General features: G+C 33.8%; 2 protein-coding genes and 1 long non-coding RNA gene across 5 annotated transcripts; all 3 read right to left on the reverse strand.

Annotated features, from left to right (window-relative positions):
• Positions 1-1,981: 1,981 nt before the first annotated feature.
• Positions 1,982-7,071, reverse strand: LOC145791825 (beta-adaptin-like protein A). Of its 3 annotated transcripts, XR_014331189.1 has the most exons (7): positions 6,996-7,071; positions 6,520-6,749; positions 6,187-6,353; positions 5,829-6,038; positions 4,040-4,114; positions 3,145-3,301; positions 2,035-2,232 (listed from the first exon to the last, which is right to left on the reverse strand). XR_014331189.1 is itself a non-coding variant. In XM_082872273.1 (6 exons), exons 2-5 carry the CDS (start codon positions 6,719-6,721, stop codon positions 4,055-4,057), a joined length of 525 nt encoding a protein of 174 aa, XP_082728399.1. In that variant the 5' UTR covers positions 6,722-6,749; positions 6,996-7,071; the 3' UTR covers positions 1,982-2,232; positions 4,040-4,054. The 3 variants fall into 3 exon arrangements, 2 of the variants coding, with proteins under 2 accessions (XP_082728399.1, XP_082728395.1); XM_082872273.1 differs by lacking the exon at positions 3,145-3,301 and having other exon boundaries at positions 1,982-2,232; positions 6,634-6,749; XM_082872269.1 differs by lacking the exon at positions 3,145-3,301 and having other exon boundaries at positions 1,982-2,232.
• Positions 7,072-7,132: 61 nt separating this feature from the next.
• On the reverse strand, positions 7,133-8,793 carry LOC145789572 (uncharacterized). Its single transcript, XR_014327623.1, has 4 exons — positions 8,634-8,793; positions 8,462-8,540; positions 7,725-7,797; positions 7,133-7,233 (listed from the first exon to the last, which is right to left on the reverse strand). It is a non-coding gene; the product is annotated as an uncharacterized LOC145789572 (long non-coding RNA).
• An 8,319-nt stretch (positions 8,794-17,112) lies between these two features.
• Positions 17,113-18,553, reverse strand: LOC145789573 (ankyrin repeat-containing protein ITN1-like). Its single transcript, XM_082866395.1, has 2 exons — positions 18,283-18,553; positions 17,113-17,748 (listed from the first exon to the last, which is right to left on the reverse strand). The coding sequence occupies exons 1-2, from the start codon at positions 18,529-18,531 to the stop codon at positions 17,137-17,139; spliced, it is 861 nt and encodes a 286-aa protein (XP_082722521.1). The 5' UTR covers positions 18,532-18,553; the 3' UTR covers positions 17,113-17,136.
• Positions 18,554-24,311: the final 5,758 nt, after the last annotated feature.

Here is a 24,311-nt window from a genome sequence, read left to right on the forward strand (position 1 = left end):
TTATGTATAACAAAGAAAAGAAAAGAAAAAACCCTAGGTTCCTAATACATTCTATAGCAGCAGCCACAGCAGCCGCGGGGAGAAAGAAGTTGAGAGAAAAGAAGAAAAAAAAAAAAAAAAAGGGATTGCAAACAAGGAGTAATTTTTGGGTGTGGTAGGTCTTCATCTTTCTTCTTTTCTTTGTTTTTGTTCTTTATCCTTACTCTATTATTATTTAGTTCATTGATGGAGAGGTTGTAGATTTATGTATTTTGTATATATGTATACTGCTAAGAAATCTAAGGAGTTAAATTCATGTATAAACAATCGGTGTGAATCTTAGTCCAAAAATTCTGCACATAATCGCAAACTTTAAAAATCAAGAAACCATATCAAACGGATGAATTTTAATCTGAAATTTTTACAGTAGATCAATTACATATTGAATTGCATATCTGAATTTTTTTCATAATTTTTGGGAGTCAAAATTCATATAAATTGAGGTATCCAAATCTGTCCAGAAAACCAGTCCGAAACAGTAAATTCGGGAGTGTTGTTCTCTTTGGGTATAAATCCAAAAATTATCAAATTAGTGTCATTAGAACCGGTTACGAGTCTAATTTCGTACGTTTTTGGCCTTGCATTGATTGCTCGTGTATATTAAGAGAACCGTCAATTTCTTTAAAGTGCTGCAGAAAACAACCTGTTTGGATATAATAAATTGTAGATAATTATTTTGATAAGAAAATCAAGTGAAACCAATTGGGTTTGAAACTTAGGATATATTAGTTGATATCTGGAGGTTTTTGGAATTTTTCGAATAGCGTGGAGTGGGTTTTGTAATTTTCAAAGTTGGCGACTAGATTGGGAAAATTTGTTTAAAACTCTGTTTTATCTCAAAGTCACATTTAATTAAGTTTCAACCGGAACTCATGTCTTGGGTGATTTTAAACCTTGAAGAACATGAACTTAGGTAATATTTAAGAGTAACGTTGAGTTGGGTTGAGCCGTGTTAGTGCGCTTTAGTTTGAGGTTACTTAGTTACTTTTTTTTTTTTAGTATTTTTAAATTAGTTGTGACGTGTAGTTTTTATACTTGGTTCAGGGCACTAGTTGGACTTTTACACTCTATACGAGGATTATATTATTTCATTTTTCAGGTGAGTAGTTTCATGCTACGTATTTTTATAAATGTTCCCCTACCCTGAACTGTTGGAAAATTAAATTGTTGTTTCAAGACTAAACTGTTTTGATAAATTATTATATTATCAATTGAATCAAATTATTTCTGAAACATGTGTGAACTTGGCATACTGTAAACTATTTGTTTTGGTCTCATGTTTATAATGATGAACCACCATGTTTTGCGAAAACTGATGTGTATTGATTATTGGGACCATGTGTGTATTTAGTCCAGGGAAATTATTCCACTGTGTGTGGTGACTCTGGCCACACTGCTGGAAATTAAGCTTTTAGCGGCGTTTTAAAAACGCCGCGATAAGTGTCAAAAACGCCACTAATTCTTTTCGTGACGCTTAGCACCAAACGTCGAGGACGCGGCCGTCGCTATAGCATTGTGGCGTTTTAAAAACGTCGTTAATTTGTTATAGACGGCGTTTTTCAAAACGCCGCTAAATGTGGTATATATGGCAAAAGTGACGTCATGACAATTTTTAGTGACGCTTTAGAAACGTCGCAAAATTTTTATAGGAGGCGTTTTTCAAAAACGCCGCTAAATGTGATCCATACTGCAAATCTGACAACTTTTAGCGACGTTTTAAAAACGTCGTCATAGCTTTTTTAATTTTAAAAAACCTATATAGTGGGGTTTTGAATAATGCCATTACATTCTTATTTTTTTAATTGTTTTTTTTTTTTGAAATTATGCTAATTTTATGTGGTTAAACTAAAAAAATACTTGTAATAAAATTGCAAAGTAGCACTAAGATGAAACAATAACTCCTATTTTCATTCAAATGAACATTTGTCAAAAGATAAGCCGATTATATGAAAAGCTGTCAATTAGCAAATATATTAGTAATTCACTTTCCCATTCAATTTAATATCCAATCACCATTAACTAAAAAATAACATATCCACAAATCATGTTTTAACATTTTCCAAAAAATAATAAGAAAAACATCAAGACAAACTCCATGAGTTATGATTTAATTTAATGTCTTGTCCTTGTTACTAAATTCACTGAACTCAACTGATATAGCATAGAATCTGTAGTCTTCACTGGTCTAGATACCTGCATCAGAACATGAAAGCCAAATCAGGTAAAGTGCATAAATCAATAATAGTAGAAGTGTTACAACTATAAAACATAAGATCTACATTACAACTCACCATCTGTTGAAAAATGTTTTGTACTTGGAAAAACAATTTAAACAAATCAGTCATTTCTAAGGCTTTGAAACAGCAAAAAAAGGCAGAAAAATAACTTATATCTAGTCATTAACTAGAAATAAGCCATCAACCAATTCATTGTATTCCTCAGCATATACTTCTGAAGCCATGAACTCTGGTGTCCCTAATTAACCTCAAAAAATAGATAAAAACTAACTCAATGATTTCCCTTAATTATGTCAATCAACCAATCATTCACACATAAAGTTACATATCATCACAAAAAGTCATGTTATACAATAGATATGTACTGTTTCATGGTCCCAAAAGTGAACATTTCAGTGACAAAATTGGTATGTACTGTTTTAGAGTGCACCAATGAAACACAATAATGACTGAGAAAGAAAGTGCACATTGAAGTAACTGAAACAAGAATAAAAAAAAACTGAAGAACTATTCCGAAGTTCAACCGCGTTGAAAAAACAAAACACACTATAATGAATAACAGATATATTGAATCAAATGTTAAATCAAAAAAACAAAAACAAAAACAAAACAAAACTGCAAACTTGCCAAAACAAAACTGGAAAAAAAAAACAAACAAACAAACAAAAAAACACTACCTTATAACTAGTAAAAAATTGATAAAATAAAAGGGAAAATCATTGCGTATTATTCATAAATATGTCATAGTTAATGTTCTGCATTCCACTGATCAAGTGACCTCACTTCAACCGTTGTATATTAAACAGAAAAGGATAGCGAATTGAGTCGTATCTATTTCAGATATGATTTAATAGAAGCTCATTTGTACCTAGTTTTCCATAGCTCTCGATGAGATCAATTTTAGACAAAACATTGATGTGGGAAAGTTCCAGATGTAACATTGTTGATAGAGAGAGAATCAATGCACTCACATACTTTCCTGGATTACTGCACAGGTGTGCATCTACTAAATGCGCAACCGTCAGCTGCATAAAATGAAGCCCATTTGAATTCCAAAAAAAATGGGGCCAAGGTATTAGGTTAGAGTAACTGGGCATGTTAAACAAGACCATTTCAAAAGAAGCTTTTATTTGATATTGACATGTTCCTACCACTTGAATTTCATTAATTACAATGCAAGAATACTAGTAAAGGATTCATGGGATTTGTATATTGAAATTCCAGTGGTATGGGTAATCTTGTTAGTTTGAAGATACTATCTATCAGAAATTTCTGTCTCACTGGTTAGATACCATCTTCAAGCTTTAATATCTCTTCTTTGTAAGTGTTTCATGTTGGAGGAAAAAATATACTTGGTATAATGGTACTCAGCCAGTGGATATGTGCTACAATGGCTGCTAGTATCTATGTTGCTTGTCTCATTTTCTGTATGTAAAGTTTATTTTTTTAAAAAAAAAAAAAATTGATTTTTTAAAAAATAATTTGTTTAACATGTAGCTTTAAAGTCAATTTTTTCAAAAATGATTTGTGTTTTAAAACTAGTAACAGGAACGACATTCTCACAGTTCTCTTATTGCATTAACTGTCATGTCTAATGTATAGTAAGTTAGTAAGATGCAAATGATAATAAAACGATTCAATATTTATTCTGGACCTGATAAATATGAAAGCATGACAAGAACCTAGAATCCAGGATGGTTGATAATCACTTCCAAAAAACAAAGAGTTACAAGTCAATGCCAATGTAGGCCTTGAATACTAACCTTTGAGAAGAGGCTTTAGTTTGGACTCCAACCAGTCAACATTTTTCTCCAAGTAATCCATACAATACACAAGACCTAGTTGAACATGGTAGAAAAGAATTAGCTGTAAGGACATCTAGCTGGAAATTCTTTGTTCGAATTTAAGTCACTAGTATTTTCAAGCATCAGAGATTTCTCGGAGAATAAAAGAATTGATTTGAGACCAAGCCAGTATCCAGTGATATTCATCCTCCATCATCACCTTTTCACATGGAGACAAGTGAAAAGGTCTACAATAACATTATGTGCTCCAACAAAAAATTATTTGAAATAATAAACTAGGCAAATTTTGGAAATCATCCAATAATGGGATTAGTTATGAGGCTGCAAAATGACAGGATGACCTCAGATCTGAACAGCTCTTAGCACAGATGTATAACATAAACTAGATGGAGAAGAAAACCTAACCTACACTATGAGTTTGTGGTAGTGAATACGAGATTATGTCGGATTAACAATAAAGTTCGAATTAGAAGTAATGAAAGCACTTTTAAAACAAAATAACAATCAGTAGGCCAAAACAACTCTTTTCAGCATACAGCACCTAGATTATGCAGGAATGGCCAAACAGATTTTAAGCAAATGACAAAATATAGCACTTTAAGTTGAGATTTGGTAATAATTTATGATCAGAGAAGATGCAAAGGTGTTGCATGTGACGAGGAATGAAGTATTGTGGAAATAGACATGGGATGCCAGGCACAACAATTCTCTACCTTCTACAGACAGGAACAAGGACATGGCCACATGTTTAAAACTGTACTGTATTAATTTTAAAAAAAAAATACATAAATTTGTTTTGAGTTTGTGCATTCATGTGACAAACATTAAGAGTGAAAATATAAAATATTTTATAGCTTCAATGTGAAGTTATTGGACAAAAGGCATGATGTGTCTCTCCATAACAGTGTCCGTTGTCCAAACAATACCTAAGGCAGGTGGAACTCATGTCATAGGGATGGCAATAGGGAGGGTTAAGCATTCAAGCAGCCCTCCCTTGGCCCCGTGATCCCACTCGAAACTACAGCCTGGCCTGTTCAGAGACATGATTCATAGAAAGCTTAATACCAATGACATGATTCATAAGTAATTATCTTTGACTTCCACAGTGGTGCATCTTATGTAGGAAGCATGAAGAGAGTATTTATTGACCATCTACTTTTGCATTGCCACATGGCTTTGCCATTATGGCGCAAAGTAGAAATTTAACATAAAACTTACAACCAAGGAACAAAAATATATCTTACAATATATTTATATATAAAATACATAAATGTTCTCCTAGATGCTCCCAACATTAGACTCTTCTAAGTGCCCCCGCCTCTGCTTCATGCAACTAAGATCCAAAACCCATAAAATCCCTCGCTGTTTGGTATGAAAAGTTCTAATTTGTGAGTTTGTGTGTGTTGGATATTTATTTCCAAAAAAAATCAGGTCTTCCACAACTTTTAATCAAAGTCCCAACTTGTTTAAAAATCTGCTTGCCTTTAGGTGGCTCCAAAAGCAAAACCCAAAAACAGTTCATAGGACTGTTATAAGGAGAATCTGTGTCTAGATTTCAAAGACATCAAATCAACCTTTTGCATTTGGCAAACTAAAAGATTCCTCAACTCAATCAGCCAAGCATATTAGTTAAAAAGTAAAAAGTAAAAAATAAAAAAAAATCCAATCAATACTGACTCTTATGAGAAAAGCCCAAATGAAGGTGTAACACGTTAAGTAACATAGATAAAATTCACCCTTGTGATACCTCAGCAGAATGCTCATCATCCCAGCTGTCAATTAGACTTTCCAAGACATAAGGAGCATCCTGCATGTCTTGACAATACTCTCCCAACATCCAAATAAGAGCTGCCTTAGCTTTTGGTTCTTGAACATTTTTGCTGCTGATATTCCCAACAACTGCAATACAATCGTGGCTCCATTGAAGATATTTCCTGAGAAGATCTTTTACAAGCACCTACATAAAGAACTCTAAAGTTGTAATAATCTGGACAACAATACTAAGAAAGTTTAAGTTGCACGCATTTACAATTTCACAATGTTGGCATTGGGGATATTATCAAATTGAACATTGCAAGTGTTCAGCAAGCACAGAAAAATTTTACCAGAGTTTCAGCTGTCACATAGTCCTTTTCCATCTCCAGAAACTGAAGCAGTCTGTCTACAATAGCATTCACATCATACTGCTGCAGAGCTATTTTCCCAACAGCTCGAATTGACTCTCTTGCAATGGGAATATCAACATTTGCAGCATATTCACATAATTCTGTCACTGAAATGGACTCAACAAGATTACAATGCATCAGTCATACTTGAATAGTTCACAAGAAAAGACAACACCTGCGACCAAAAAATGGGTCACCAACAAGGACAAAAAGATTTGCCCATGCCAGCTATTTCTGTGAAGCATTATGTGACTGCTATGGTATTTCACTTACCAATTTCATAAGTATTGCTCTCATTGATTTTAAGCAATGAAGGAACACTTAATGCTTTGCACAATATTGATACTTGTACCTTATCTGAGAGCATACCGAAGGTGGGAAATCAACCTGCAGATTGCTGCTGCTGGGTTGAAGTATCAGCTGAAGTACTCTGCAAGACAATTTCTTCATCAAGTCTCCACATATTGCCAGGCATGACATTCCCACCTGATTAGGTATTAATGCTGCCAAAACCAATAGTTGACTTGTCATGCTCAGAATTTGCAGTTTGTCTTTTTCTTTTTTTTTAAAAAAAAAGAACCATTTCTAAAAATAAAACAAGAATAAAACCATATAGTACTTTCAGCATGACTTTCAAATCAAACCAAAATATGTTTATCAGATTCGGAGATGTGTTGGAGTCATCATTCCACTAACATACATTGTGATGTTCAAAAGAAGCAAAAATTGAAAAGAAAATAGGAACAAACCTCAGGCCCCAAGAAATGGTTCATATAGCTGATATCACAAGAGTATGGTGCCCCAACATACTAGATGCAAAAAAATACAAGAATGAATGGATGAACGAGTAAACAAAATACAAGAATGTCATCTATCAAAAGTGACGAGCGAAGAGAGCTGTACCGAATGGGTGTTCTGATTCTCTCCCTTCTCCAAAGATATCTGCGAGCTTCTTCTAGGCGCTTTGATGTGACCTTCTCATGTTTCCTGCACAATCATCCAAAGTGGAAACTACAATAAACAAAACCAATTGCTCAAGCAAAGATTTGCACAAATTGTAAAACTCAGTGCATTATGGCATGGTAAAGTTTCAAAACATAGTGAACTTCTGGTTAAGATGCTTCTTTTAATGAGATTTCGCACAAAGCTTCACACTTACTAGATTTCTTCAAATGGACCCAAAACATTTCAAATTTAAATGTGCATGCACGTGTAGACACACATCCTGGGGAAGAAAAAGACTAGTTTCCAACCTTTTCACTGTATTTTCTCAAATTAACTAACACACATCAAGAAGCATTCACTAAAGGATTCCACAACTCTTTTACTTAATCAACATGCTTAGGTGTTAATTATCTTCTTATGACCAAAGAAAAAAAGAAAAAAAAGAACTAAAAAAAAGAGGCAGCTCTGTTTTTTGTTTTTTCGAATGTTTGTGGATAGTGATGTTTAAAGGAGAGGGAAAACAAGTGATGTACCCAGAGCTCGCTGGATCTCTAATCTCAAACTCATCTGTCATAGCATCATAGCCACATATTACAACATAGTGACCTACAGAAGATTATAGTCCAGTTAGTAACAGATACAGATGTGGCATGCACAATGAATATACGGGGTTACTGGCCATGAACTCAAATATGAGATAGTATTAGTGGCAGTGAGAGGACTAGAAATAAATAATTTGGAGGAGAAAAAATGAGACAAACGCAAGATCATGTTCAACAGTTACTTCATTAAATCAGAAACAGTTAAACCCACACATTCATCTGCCCCTTTTTCTCCTACAACTCCAACTGATCCAAAATGAGTTATTTGTAGTTCATAAACAATAACGAAGTTCTCAAATTTCAACATTCCACCAACTATATATATATACAAGTCACAATAACAATCTACATCAACTTGGAAATCCAATCAATATGTTGTTCAAAGTGAGCAATTTATTTTGTCAGATTTTTCATCTTGTGTTTGATGAAAAGGAGATGACCCTTCGTCTGAGCCAGGGCAAAAAAAAGGATGATTATTCAATCAATACATATATAAATTCATATATATACTTGTATAGAGAGATTTTTAAGAGAAAAAAAAATTATCCAAAAAAAAATACAGATAATGTGTACGCATATAACGAGATTGTGCGAGAGAGACAGAGATCGAGAGAGATTGAGAGATCGAGAGAGAGAAGAATCGATAAAACTGAGATTGGAAGACCAACCTTCAGACGGCGCTGATCTTGCACAACCTGTTTAGCACGGGCCCTAACCTCATATGGATCAATCTTGGATTGGGGCTAACTAGAGCATATACAACTCATCAATCACTGAAACGGAGAGAGAGACGGGAAGGAAGAGCTTCAGAGAGAGAGAAAGAGAGACGGTGGAGCTCACCTTAGGAGACGATGGTGTAGATGATGATGTAGACGATGGTGCAGATGGTGGAGACCGATCTGAATCTCTGAACTCTGCGATGAAATCACTGAGATGAAATCGCTCTGAATCTTTGTGATGAAATCACTGAGATGAATCTCTGAATGGCTCTGATAAGGGTTTAGAGAGAGTTAGAGAGAGATTTAGAGAGAGAAAGAGAGACAGTGGTGGAGCTTCGAAATCGTTCTGAGATTTGGAGAGAGAGAGAGCTCGAAAAGTTGGGTCTTAGTCTGAGATTCAAAATTAGGCTTTGAAAAGAGGAGGCCAAGCGCAAGCGCGTGAGGCACAACACATTCGGAGGCGTTTCAAACGCCTCCTATTATTAAACGATGTCGTTTTGTTGAACAAATATGCGACGTTTTAAAAAACGTCGTTAAATGTTAAAAAAAAGTGACGTTTAAAAATGCGTCGTTAAAAAAACGCCGCCTAAGCCTCTTTTTCCTGTAGTGCCACTAGGGAACAGATCCGGGTTGAGCCGTGATGACTCTAGTGCTCAACGATTGTAAGGAAAAGACTTTTAAAAACAACTAGGTGACCTTCAATCGGATCGTCTTTGAGAAAAGGCCTAGGTGCCACCCTGAGGATGACTCTTAGTTCGGTATTGGATCCAACGGGGCTTATAGCCTTGAGAACTGTGTGGCAGATTATTTGTTTTTCTTGGTACCCAGAAAATTATTGGTGTTCATGTTATAATCTGTTTTAAGTGGAAAATGTCGTTTATCATGTTCTTGCGAGACATGAGTATTTTAAGTGTTGAACTGTGGAACCTTTTTTTTGAAACAGATTGTATTTGCCAAACTGTATGCCAATCTAGTTTCTGTGATATATATCTTATTTTGGAATTGAATCCTGTTTTCAAAACTGTATTTACTATCCATGTTGCTACTCACTGAGCTATCAGCTGACTTAGTTGTTTACCATTTCCAAGTGTTAGAAGGACTTAGAGTGGACTCATGGCGTAACGGGGACTTAATTGCATGGACCTCTAGGGCATTCCTTTAGTTTAGAGTGTTATGTCAAGTTTGTGCGTATTTATATTTATTCTTATCGAAGTTTATTTAGGATTATTTTTGATATGTGGGTTGTTTATATCCCGTAAGTTTGGATGGTTTTTGATTACGGTTGATTTTTCCGTTTATAATTGTGACATGTCTTGATTGAGTTTTGGTTATTTATTATTGGACTATTGTTTAGTTGTTCAATGTGATTGGATTCGTGTTAGGCTTACGTGTGCCTTGGGCTAAGTCCCTATGGGCCACGGCCGGTCATGCCCGGATTTGGGGTGTGACATGTGCAAAGCCACTTATGTGAACATTTGAAACAGCATTTTTCCCAAGATGTCAATTACATAATCGATGTCTTGCGTCTGGAAATACTCTTCTGATTGCCTCTCGCATCGCCTTATCCCCATCTGTCAGTACGGACACAGGTGCTTTATTGCCCATCGCCTCCATAAATGTTTCCAAAACCCATGTGTATGTCTCAATTGTCTCATTAGCTAGCAAAACACATGCAAATATCGTGGTCCTAAAGTGGCTAGTCACACCAGCCAACATGACAAAAGGTTTCTTGTATGCATTGGTTCTGTAAGTTGAGTCAAATATCAACACATCACCAAACTTTGCGTAGTCGGCCCGCGATTTCGAATCTGCCCAGAACAGATTTTGTAACTTGTTATCGTTATACACATCATACTTGTAAAAAAAACGTGCATCAACATCAAGTTTTGCGCATAGGTAAACCAACGCACCCTGCGCATCACCATCCTCAACTTCTGCTCTACGTTCGGCTTGAATGTGGTTGTGCAGATCCGTACGGATGAAACCAACATTCTCATAAGACCCGGACTGATTTACCATATAGTCCATGATTTGGCTAGTCTTCACACCGACATTGCGCATAGCCATTGCTTGAGCTTTGTCAGCGCTGTTTAAACTGCGATGTGACCTCAGATACATCACACAGTGTTGTTCTGCCAATTCATGGTTGTGGTCTGCGACGAAGTGAGTCACAACATACTTTCCCCCTTCACTAGCATCCGCATCGTACCGTATGCGAAATTGGGCTTTGCAACCTACTCTTGTTAGTGCCTTGGGAGCTCTACTCTTCTCAGCAACACGGTCCAAGTATTTTGGTAATCTCTGACCTTCCCTTGAACACAACCACAGCCTACTAACGACCTTTCCCTCTTTATTTGTGTTAAATCTGGATTTTCGTATACTAAATCCCTTAGCTTTAGCATACGCATTGTAGAAATCTTCTCCATCTTCGACCGAATCAAATTTCTGTTCCAGAATAGCACGTTCAACATCACCAACCATGTCATTGCGATGAGCATCGTCAACCATTTCTTTTTTCACATCGGCTCCGCCATCTTCAACGTTCATGTTGGTTGCTTCTTCATTGCTCGGACCAGCTTCGCAACCATGATCAGGTTCTGCCCGACTTTCATTCATCAAACGAATGTCATCTGCTTCATTTGGAATGTCATAATCATCACCTTCCCTTTTAACTTCCGTTAGGGCCATACTGCACATCACATTACTACAAACAATTACTTGATGACCGAAAAATGTTAACACAAACACAAACATAACATTTTCACACGGTTTAGCTGTTTGTGCAAACACAAACACTCGCTTGAGAAAGAGAAAGAGAATGGTTAGCTGCCAATGGAGGGGTTTCCGTTGGAGCGAAGCATAGAGCGGTTGAAGTTAGGATGGGGGTTTAGTTGAGGGAAAATAGCTGAAGTGAACGGGCCAGAGAGACAGAGAGGGAGACAGAGAGAGGGAGACAGCTCCATACCTCATATCTAGTTCAAGAGAAGGGCTTCACTTCAGCAATGGAACCAACACAGCCTTGTAGTTACGTTGTTGTTGGAAATTGCCCGTTATACTGTTCCCTACAGAGCTTCGTCAATGGAACGAACCCAACAGGGGCTTCTCCCTGTCAATGGAAATCAACAGTTACACTGACTCAACCTTACACAGAGAGGAGAACAGAGAGAGATAGAGACGAAATACAGAGAGTGAGTGGGATGCAATCATGCAAATACAAGCATTAACCGGTTGCCCCGGTTTCAACTTTTTCACGATTAAATAATTCAATGGTCTTGATCAATTATTGTAATCTAACGGCTAACAATTGGGTTGCATATGGTGTGCAACCTTAAGGGGGTTGCACACTTAAGCAGGACCCTTAAATTTAAAATAAAATTTAAAAGTTTTAATTAATTAATTTTGTTGTAAATTGGTTAGTCTTTTGACCCAAGCGATTAAGCTGAATCATTTTCGATTTGACTGATTCACTAGTTTAACCACGGTTTTAGCTATTTTATCAAAATATATTCCTTAGATTTGTTAGATTTGAAATAAGCTAAGATTGAGCTTATTAAAAACTGAACGATTGAGATTGCTTGATTAGAAATGAATTTCTTGTCCAAACAATTGTTAACTTTTATTTTACAATCATACATCAGGAAAGGGATGAAAAAATGAGTTATTTCACTATATAAACCTTATGCTCCCATTTAATATTGTAGTGTTATGTATGTTTCAGTTCAAGACAGTTTTTATTTTAAAATTAAAATAAAATATAATTTTTTTTAATTAATTAATTTTTGTAAAAGTTGGTTGGTTCTTTGACCTAGCCGATAGGGTGAACTATTTTCGGTTTGACTGATTCGCTAGTTTAATTGCGATTTTAGCCGTTTTATCAAAATATATTGGTTAAATTTGTTTTATTCGAAATAAATTAAAGATTGACCTAATTAAAATTGAACGGCTAAAATTGCTTGTTTTGAAATAAATTTTCCACCCAAACAATTGTTAACTTTTAAACACTTAAGAAAATCCCCATTGACTAGCTTCCATTTAACTTTTATTTTATAATCCCACATCGAGAACAGAAAGAAAAAATGAATTATTTCACTTACATAAAGTGAATCTTATGCTCGCTTTTATATGAACAAAAGAAGATTTTTAGTGAGAAACCTTATGATCAATACCTCATACTAATTTTTTAATTTTCTTAATTTTAAACAATTAAGAACATCCCCGATTGACTAGCTTTCATTTAACTTTTATTTTACAAAATATAAAAAAATTAAATATAATTATCATATTTTTATTAAATAATATATTATTTTATTCCGTATATAATACGGGTAATATGCTAATTGATAATATATAAAAATTAAAAATTAAAATTGACACAATTTTGAAATTTTGTGAATCAAATTAATACATGCCAGTTCTTGATTTCCCTTCCCTTTACATTTTCTTCTCTTCCCAAATATCTCATCTAATTCTGAATCCAAACATACATGATTAGAGACTTGGGAGAAATTTCAAATAAAGCTCCTTTATATATCTGAGTAATTTATCATATTTATTAATTTTTAAATTGTCAAATTTATTATTTAATTATTTAATTTTATTTATTTATTTACATATTTACTTTTACAATTAAGATGAGCTTGTCACCTTTAATAATTTCTTACATATTTAGCTCTTCCCAACACCCAAAATAATGCTACATTTGATTGTGAACTATCCATCCAAAAAATTGGATTATTTTTTTGTTTCTGAATTAAAATTACAGTACTATATATCCATTGTTACATTATTTTATAAAAAGTTCTAAATAATTCTATAATGATATTAGCTTATTTCTTTTATTATTATTAATAACACAAATAATATTACAAGTTCTTATCGAGAGAATTCTAGAGAAGAAATGAGAGTAGGAACCACTGAATATATAAACAGTTGCTGAGCTGAAGATTATATATATATATATATATGGAGTCTCTGAACTTGTTTTGAAGTGACCTAGTGGAGCATATCAACATCTTGCTTAACAAAAATGGTACAGTAGGTGGATTTGAACACGTCTACAAGGAGAGGAAATCGCAGGAACACGAACAAAGTCGCAGGTGTACCGGGCAAGACAAGCATAGAGAAGATAAGTGTTTTAATTTGGTCCCTAATATTTAAATTATTCTTTCTTTAATTGTAAAACACGTTGAGATTTAGAGTTTTATAAAAACAAAAATAAATATCAGACAAGTTTTTATCCATAATTTTTATGAACATAAACAATAAATTATTTTTTTCAAAAAATATTATTTACACTAAGACTCCTCAACTATTAACTAATATTACTTTACTTTTCTCATATATAAACCATATATATTTTGACCCACTCAACTGTAAAAATGTATTACTTTCACCCCTGTAAATCCTCTCTAAGCCACCTCCCAAAAGGGTGTGTTTATATGATTTTCATAGTTGAGGATGTTGGGGTAGTTGGCTCGGATACTCCAAGTCAGGGTGTAGGCACCGAAAGAAGGATGCTCAAAGTCTGAAGTGGTTGAAGACTTGCCATGTGCAAGTTTGTCAAAAGGAGTACCGTAAGGAAGAGGAAAAAATGGCCTCCATTAATAAAGAGGGTGAGAGATGAGCAAATATGAGCTAAAAACAGAGTGAGATCAGTGAGTAAGGTGAGGTTGAGTATAGAGAAGAACTTGTATCTCTTTGTTCAATTACTGAGAGTTTCGTTGCCCGTGGACGTAGGTGATTTATCGAACCACGTAAATCTTTGTGTGTCTCTTTTCTGTGTGTGTTTGGTGTTTCTTTCTGAGTCCTTGAGTCCTAGGCACAATAGAGGAGTCATGAGTTCATCGATAAAGAAGATAAAATAATAATTTTTAATAATTAAAGGGTCTTAGTGTAATTAATCCAAAAATAAACGTTTAAAACAAGTAGTTTTGGGTTGTTTCTAAAACAACAAACATCTCATAGTTACATATGAATGAAATTTAAAAAAAAATATGAGACCTGGTAATTAATAAGAAAAGAGCATGTGAACCGTCCTTCACATGCAATGCAACGTCTTTTTAGCAGTGATCAATGTTGATAAACCTCCTACAGCCAAATCCACCCAAATCCTAACTACTTCAAAACATTTTGGACTCAGTAGATAACATTTCTGTGGCAAAAAATGTATATGTACCCAATTGAATTGTTAAGGTTTTATTAGATGCCATTAGCATATTTGTCATGTGATGTCTATTGGTTGTGTTTGGATTGGGTTGGGTCGGGTGGCTTCACCGGATTGGGTTGGGTCGGGTGGCTATAACATCATTTTTTTAGGAGTGTTGGCAAATCGGGTGGTTTGCCACCCGTTCAAACTTAGGCGGATTGGGAAAATGCATCCACATTCATCCGCTCAAACCATTGAAATCGTACATTCTGTAGCGGATTGGTTCGGGTCATTCGGTTTTAGCGGGTTGAATGGATGTTTGTCCTGCCCTAGATTTGAATAAGGATTTAGAAAAGAAAAGAAAAGAATATAAGTGAAATGTAACTATTTTTCATTTACATTTCACTCACATTTTTCTTTTTTCTTTTCAAATTGTGTTTGGATTTAAGATTTGAGATTTATAGGGAAAAAATAAAAATAAAAAGTGAATAAAATAGAATTTTTATTTTCCTCAACAAATCGTCTCAAATCCTTAATTCAAAAACCACTTTGCTTTCGTCTAAAATGTTTTTTTTTTTTTTTTATCGGTCAAAAAGGATCTTTATTAATGAATAAATGTACAACCATTTGAATTACGTCAACAAAGTGGAGGAATGCAAAGAGCATTACAATAGACTTACGTCATTCCAACTAAGTTGACGCTGTGAAGCCTACCCCGATTCTATGCTAGCACAACCCCAAAGTTGGTGACTAACCAACACTACAGCCAAGAAAAACAAAACAAAAAACAAACAGCAGAGCTAATAAACTAGCCTAATCCCTGGGCCACCCCCATTAGCAAATCACCCCCAACTCATTGCATCACAACTCCTCCCGAACACATCCTGATCTGCCTCAAGTTGAGAATGAAGTCATCGACTGTAAATGAAAATCCTTAAAGAGTGGTTTCAACCACAAAGCTATCATAATCTTAATCAAGTCACACAACTCAGTTTGGTTTGGATTAGATGCTCTGAAAACACACTCATTTCTATGTTTCCAAACTGACCACAACACAACCAATGGGATAGCACTCCATATCTTTCTCTCCATCTTCTTCATACTCCCCCCTGCCCACCATAACAGGAAATGATCCACAGAACCTGGTGAATCACCTTGAGCATTCCACAATTGCAGCATTTCGTCTAACATGTGATGTGTAGAGACAATAACAAGAAAATAATAAAGTTAAAAACGGGTAATGTTATGGTAGATACCCTCAATAGTTTGATCTAAATTTTATTTTAGTTTTTTGTAGTTTAAATCTAAATAATTTGATTCATATACTTTAAGGCTATGTTTGTTTGGGTGGACTGGATTAGCATTCTCATGACTAATAGTCCTAGGACTACGAATCCGTTGGATTATGTATCCTATCTTAACTAATAGTCAAGTTTAAAATAATTAGTCCATACTTCAATTGTTTAACCAAACATCGGATTAATAATTTTATTGGACTATTAGTCCAATCCCAAGCTCATGTCCACCCAAACAAACATGGAGTAAGTCTACAGGACTGAAAAGGATAATTAACTCAAATAATTATTTGTTCTATTTAACAAGAAAACAATAAAGTCAAAAAGGGGTAATGTTATAGTACACATCCTCAATAGTTTGACCTAAATTTCATTTCAGTTTTTATATTTTCAAGTTGAACAATTTGATCCCTACACTTTAAGTCTACCAGAGTGAAAAATGTAATTAACTCAAATAATTATTTGTTCTATTTTTTTTTGGGGGGGGGGGGACATTTATGTATAAATCTTTTTTCACCTACTTATGTTCCACTTAATTTAAATTATTTTTTCTATGTTCTATTAAGTCCTATGGATAATATAGTTATCAAAATATCCCTAATAATAATAAGGTGAAATGTGCATTAATATTCACATTGACAATGTGAATATTTTATAATGCGAACATTCATATTGTCAAATTTATTTAATGTGGATGTTCACGTCACCAAGTTACTAAGGGTTTAACAAATATTTGTAAGGGTAAAATTGTCCATAACCTTAAATATGAGAATTAGAGTTTGGTAGATCAAATGTCCAAAATAATAAGACTTATTAGAATATATATAAGAATATCTTATAAACTAATTAAGATACAAATACTTCAAAGAATTTTTTTTAATAAATTTCCTTTAATAAAAAATTAAATATAAATACCATTTGTGAATCCCATCATAAAAGAAATAGAGAGAAAATAGCCAAACCAATACCAACAGCAATAACTCACATACATGACTACCACTCACATATTTTGTTATTGAAATTTGACAACAATGACAAAATAATCAAACAGTAATAACTCATTAGTTACAAAGCAATTGAATAATCAAATAGCAATTGTAATTTGAAATACCATTGAATACTAGAGGAGTTTGGAGAAGATATGTTTTCACACTCTCAACATTTGATGTTTTTAAAATTTTTACCTACATGAGCATACGATCACTTCGCTTGCCAAAGATGCCCGAACCCGAAATGGATTTTATCATCACTACAAGGAGAGGAAATTGCAAGACTGCAAACAAGGTCACAGGTATGCAGGAGAATCCAACGACAGGAGCAAGAATCCAGACCTTATTATCTCCAAACATTAGATAGAGTGTGGCTCCAAAGGCAATCATCATGGATAATATAGAGACAAATAACATAACAAGACCAATGATTAATCTTTTGGGGAGAGCATAGAGAAAATCCTCTTCTGCGTAGCGAGCAGTAAGGATGGACAAGAACATCAACACAGAAGTAATGGATGAGAAAAGAGCCAATGCATCAAATATGCCGAAGATTAAAAAGGCTTTATGTTTGGAAAAATATGGATGTCCGTCATTGTTGTTTCCACCTGGCACTGTAATGGCAGCCGCAAAAACCACGGTGACAATGAGGGCAGCTACAATTGTGCATGAAGTGGCAGTGTCTTTCATCCACCTCTCTCCTTCCTTTACCAACTCCTGGTGTGTATCAGTAAATACTTCTGCAGGTGTCATTCCATTAGTGTTCCTCACTTCTTTGTCTCTAGGCTGTACCAATTTTTCCACTTCCTGTACAAATTAACAAAAAATAGCTTTCGAATGATAAAGGCAATTTTCATAAAAACTCAATGACCTTTAATCTGAGTAGTGGGAAAGGGTTGTCATGAGACATATCAGTCGAGAAAGTTTTTGCATCAAAACTTGGGGATTTTGGAATCAGAAAGCAACTTTCATCTATTTCAGACTTAGATGTTTTTGGATCATAGATTTAGATAAGGATTTAAAAAGGGAAAGAGAAAACGTGAAAATAATGTGAATGAAACATATAAGAAGAAGAAAAAAAAATTTTGATTTTCCTTTCTATTTCTAAATCTCTATCGAAATCCATGATTCAACACAGCTTTAAGATCAACAACCTCTAGTTTGAGTATGGTAGGGATTGTCCTAAGACATCTGAATTGACAAAGTTCATAGTTAAAAACATGGATAGTAATATGGGCATATGTAACTTGTGTGGTAAGTCAAGTAATTAAGAGAAGAATGAAATATAAAGAAATTGCTTGATCATTTTATTTATTTCCTTTGGGGAATGGAAAATTTTACCTTAAACCATTGCAATTCGCGCTGCATTTGTAGAGCTGCACCAGCTGCACTTACTCTGATACTGAGTTGCTGCCGAGGTCCCAACAATGCAGCCAAATGCAGAGCATTGTTCCCTGACACGTCTTGTCGTGACAGAAATATATAACTAGACTCCACAAGTTGATATACGAGGTTGAACACATTTTCACGACGACATACAATTGCATATTGGAATATGCTTTGCGTCTTTGTAGTAGGAAACTGAATCATAGTAGGGCATGAATCTATAATATTTTCAACAATTTCATGAATCCCAGCCGATGTTGCTTCTTGTAACGCTCGTGCAAATATCCTAACAACTTCTGGGAATTTTTTTTTTACAACTTCCATGCAAATGCATTCGACAAGCTTCTGTGCTTGACAGTGTACCAATTTCTTTTCTCGGATGTGCTTTATGTGTGGCACTATAATTAAAATGAACTTTTTTTAAAGATTTAGTTTAAAAAATGAATTATAGTCTAGCAAAGACATTTTTAAAAAAAAAAGGGTATATATTCACCCCGATCCCTACCAATTTTTTCAACAACTTTCCAAAACATTGTACGCAATCTTTGATTCACTGCACAACAAATACTAAACCAGTTAAAATATGAGAGGCAATAATGCCATGGTGGCAAACTTACTGCTACCAAATCAAAGCCAAGATTTCAAAAACATAGATTTTCAATCACAAGTAATGCTCATAATGAATCATTTTAATCAATAATTATAAATGTATTTTTTTCCCAAGTTATGATTTAAATTTTATCATTACTTTTTGGTGGATACGCATTGTGGTATGGATTTAGTAATAAGTGAAAAGGGATGACATGACAGAGCAAAATGAAATGTATTTTCCTTTTTGACAATAGTGGAAAGCAAGAGGGCCGCGAGTTGGAAAATTTGAGGAGAATGATAAATTATTTGGGTTGTTTTGTTTGATTGACAGGTTTAGAGGGGGATTAGTGAGGTTTTTGAAATTACACTACTTGTCAACATTCTTTGTTATCCAAAATGCCAATTTTACCTTAAAAAATAATGTTTAATAAACAATCAAATTTTTCCTACAACCAAACACACCATATTTCATTAATTTTTTGTCCCTATAAATATATGGTATTTTGTGGGGATGGAGTTAGATTAAAGGTTACCATAAATCAAGCAGTCGATAGGATTCTTAATATCTCCTCCGCTTTGGGGCTTTGCAATGTTTTCCAATTCCACAGGAACATCTACATGAGAGAGAGACTGGAAAGTTCAGTGAATTATTTTAGTCTAGCAAAATAATTAGCAAAGATATTGAGCACAAATATTGTAGTAACAGAGACAATAAATAATATATAGACAAAAACATGAGTAGAGAAAAATAGATGTAAGATTTTGAGAGTCGGATTGTCACTATCTTAAAATTGTTTTTCATTCCCTCGTCAAGTTACAATTAGAGTAAAGCAGTTTTAAGATAAAACTCAAAATGCTCATAACGTCTTTCATCCAATATTCATTACCATCCAAAACTTGAATCATGTCAAGAACCAGAGGTGCCCAAAACATATAAAATATACAAAAGTACTATAAAACTCTCTAAAAAAACATTCCACCTTTCAATTCACTCTTCTTCTCCAAGATAACCCATAATTTGTGTAATGGGTCTCATCACTCATATTTATATCAAATGATGTGCTAACACATAAGGTGGTACATTGAAAATGATATAAACAAGTAGTAAGTGTAGCATTACTCTTTTCAAAATAGGTGTAGAGGATGGGTTTATATTGGAGTTGTATAATCAATAGAATTAATAATGAATTTAATCCTTCATAAATATTAAAAGTTTCTAATAAATACATATTATGTACAATATTAATTTGTAATAAAACTATAATTATTTTATCAAATATAATTTATTTTTGTTAAAATATCCCAACAAATTATGCTCGTATAAAATGATTTATGGATTGAAATTCATAGAATTTTTTTGCTTAACTAGATTATATATCCTCTTTCCTTAACTAAAGTGCAAGAAAGTACAATTTTGGGAACCACTGGTATAGGTAGTCCATCATTTTGCCAACAAATGGATTAAAAAAAAAAAAAAATCAATAAAGAAAATTTTAAGAGTAGGTAATAGATAAGAAAGAATATTGAAGAGACTAACACGTATAGATTAAATTCTGCCAAAAGTTTAAGGAGGTTCCACTTCGAAATGAAGAACATTTTGCAGCAATTTTCTCCAAAGGAGAGACTTCTTCTATGCATGCCAAATTAGGGTAGCGTTGAACCAAGGTTAGAGCAATGTCTGTAAGATTAATGAAAAATATGTAATTAGTAGGAAGTCATTCAATTTTAACAATGTCATACCATTTTTAATTTTTTTTTTCCAATTTCAAGTTCATTTTATGAAAATGTGAAAAATATTGCAAAAAGTCATTTTTGCCATTCAAATGTGCTAAAATTTGACTTTTTGCAAAAAGTCAAATTTTTGTCTACAATGACCAAAAAAAATTATAATGGATAAATTAAAGCTATAGTTCCTAAAGTTTAACACATTTTTGTTTAAGTCCCTCAAGTTTGATTTTGTTAATTAAATTTTTAAAATATTAAATTCAAATCAATTTAGTCATAATACTTTAGTCATTGTGTCATTTTGGTCTTTATAATTTTAATTGGCTCAATTTTGATCCTGAATTTATAATTTCGTGTCAATTTATGTAATTAACACGTGTCGCGTTTTTATAGGCAAAATTGTAAATTTGTTCAACTTACTAAGTTAATCTCAAACAACTAGCCGCCATTTTTCTTTGAAAACTCTAATCGGTGTTATTAATTGGACTAATTTGACCAAAAAAATCTAAAATTAATGATCAAAATCGAGCTAATTAAAATGGCAGAGACCCAAATGGCACAATAAGCAAAATATAGGGATTATCGATCTAGTTTACTCTAAAGAAAATGAAACATAACCTTCTAGTATTGAAAGGCGAAATTGACAAAATTGATACTTTAGGAATCAAAATGACACAAAATATATACTTTATGAATCATAGTTAATATTTATAATTTTTCCATTAACCATTTAAACAATGGTTTGAAATTGGATTAAATTAACTCAAATTGACAACTTTAAGACCAAAACGACTGAAGGGACTAAGATGACAAGGAAAGGAACATATAAAATAATTTTTAACCTTTAAACTATTAGAGGACTAACCTTGTAAATTTACAGTTTTAGTTAATAATCACTTACCATTGAGTCCAGAACTTGACAGATCACACAACAGCACAGCACCTAATTTATCGTCAAATGGTTGATGCTGTTGGTCTTGTTTTGTGGCGTCCAATAAGTAAAGAACAACCTCTCTTTTCCCACAGGCAGCAGCGTAATGGAGAGCTATTCTTCCACGAACGTCACAAACATTAGACAGTGTCGGGTTCTTCTCTAGCAACAGTTTGGTTGCCTCAATGTTGCCCACTCCTGCAGCAATGTGAAGGGCAGTATGGCCAACAGCATCATGTTGAGCAAGATCTTCTGGTACCATCTTCTCCAACAGCTTCTTCACAAAATGGTTTCTTCGAATAATCCTGACGGCGATCATGAGTGCCGTTTCTCCAAAACGAGTGATGGGAACCCTGACTGCATATGGTACTTCTTCTATGAATTTAATGGCGCTCCCCCAATCACCTTTGATTGCCGCTATTTCCAGTGGCTGATATTCCAAAAGAATCTCCTCTGTTTCTTCGTCTGTCATCCATTTAACACGTACGTCACTACAACATATAATAATTAAGAATTTTACCAACTAAACATTTTTTTTTTTTTGCCTCCAAACAAAGTAAGAATTTTATTGAAAAAAAAAAAAAAAAAAAAAACCTTAGGATATTGACTCCCATTGTCATGAAAAGGTTGTTGGGAAAAAATAATAACACTTTGCTTGGTTCAATTTTTTCAAAAATACTTTTCAGAAAATCTTATTTTTTTACTTTCCGTGTTTTTTGGTTTTTAATGAATTTTTTTAATATTTTAAGTAATTTTTTTTACTTTTTAGACGTACCTAACATAAATATACCTAAAAAGTAAAAAAGTTGTGAAAAAAAAACCTTTTAAAAATTCACTAAATACTAAAAATACAAAAAATATTAAAAAAAAATACAAGAATTCAGTACATTTTTTGTATTTTTATGCATTTATTAATTTTTTAAAATATTTTTTTTACAAATTTTTTACTTTTTAGATACATCTAAGTAAGGTGCATCTAAAAAGTAAGGTGCATCTAAAGTACGAAAACTTTTTAGATGATTGATTTGATGTGTATGTAGAGTAGTTTTTGAGATAAAAAGTACGAAAACTTGTTTGGTTTACCTTTTTCAGAAATGGTTTTAGAAAATTATTTTGGAGAGAGAGTTTTAAAAAAGCGATTGATTTGATGTATATGAGAGAGAGTGATTTTGAAAAGTAGGTAACCAAACCAAATTTTAAGATTTTTTTTGAAAAATTTATTTAATTTAATTACTCTTAAAAATTTATTTGTAGAGAATTTTTCTCAAAAAATTTTCTGAAAAAGAAACCAAACAAGCCCAAAACCTTTAAAAAGTGATTACCAAAGGTAATAGGTCGTGAGTGGAAAATTGCATACAACTTTGCCCACACTTCCTCAGCAGTTTTAAAGGGCAGAACTCGCGTCAAGATTTCTTTGGTGAGCGTTGTGAGAATCCATCCCCGTACGAGACTGTCTGATCTTTTCCAGGACCTGTACTGTTCCTCATTCTCAGGTGGAGCAGAAGGAGGAGCCTCAACTGTGCCATCGATGAAACCAACCAAGCCTCGACTCTCAATGAAGTCCAACATCAGTTCCTTCCACTCTTCGTAGTTGCTGTCAGAGAGTTTGTCGGGGACAAAATCCGTCACGTTAAAGTCCGAGGGGTATGGGTATAATGGGTAATTCTCAATTGAGGAAGCCATTGATGAAAAAGCTTGCTTAGCTAGCTAGTTTACATAGATGGTTCCTATTTCAGTGTCTAATGCAATGCTTATGATCAGCAATTTATATTTGCTCAGCCCTTTCGTATGATTCCATCCTTGTCCATGGTAGCTATTTTTATCCTTCTTGTTTTGTCCTTTGAGTGTTGCATTTGTTTACTTCAATGATGCTTTGTATCATGATTATTTTATTTTATTTTATTTTTTTAAGTGAGGCAGAAAAAGAAAAAAATATACAAATACAGAGGGAGTTGCGCCCCATTGATGAATTGCACCCTTCATTTTTATTTTATTTTTTTGGTCCCACTGTTGAGTGATTCCATTTTTTTTTGTGCCTTGCTCTTACAACAGACTGGTATCTCCACTTTTTGTTTTGTCCTCTTGCGTGTGGGATTTGTTTACGTTAATGATCTTTGCACCATATGATTTTCGTTTTTTTTTAATGCCTTGCTCATAACAACGTACTGGTATCCAGTGGGGTGAACAACAGTTTCATACCAACCAAACAGTAAGTATTTCGGAGAGGGAAGATCAATGATCCACATGCTTCAAACAAGGGGTTGGATTTGTAAGATTTTTATAAATGGCAATCTCATTGGATAAAACTTTATTCAGTTGTATTTTTATTCACTCTAGTATATCTATGAGTTATGAGAGTTTAGATACGAATCCAACCCGAATTGTATTAGAGAAGTTTGTACAGACATATCATATTTTGACTTAAGTATTCTTTATTTGCCACTTTATATTAAACAGCGCCTCCAAAGCCAAGAAGAGTTCAAAATTGTTTGACTGCTCGAGTGTGCTCGAACAGTGAAGTAGTTCATCCAGTATTTCTATCTGTGTTCTAAACTTCTCGAAAAGATGTTTCACCACTCAAGCAATGGATGTTGCGCTCGAGCGGTTGGCCTATATGTGAGCACCACCTTTAGTTAAACCGCTCGAGTGCACGAGCGGTAAAGTGTGCGCTCAAGTGGTTTTCGCGACTCTATTTAGTATAAAGTATGCCATTTGTTATTTTTAAGATTTACCTGTC

This window comes from Camellia sinensis, chromosome 1 (genome assembly GCF_055761805.1).
Source record: "Camellia sinensis isolate YWXY chromosome 1, ASM5576180v1, whole genome shotgun sequence".
In the NCBI taxonomy this organism is placed as follows: Eukaryota; Viridiplantae; Streptophyta; class Magnoliopsida; order Ericales; family Theaceae; genus Camellia; species Camellia sinensis.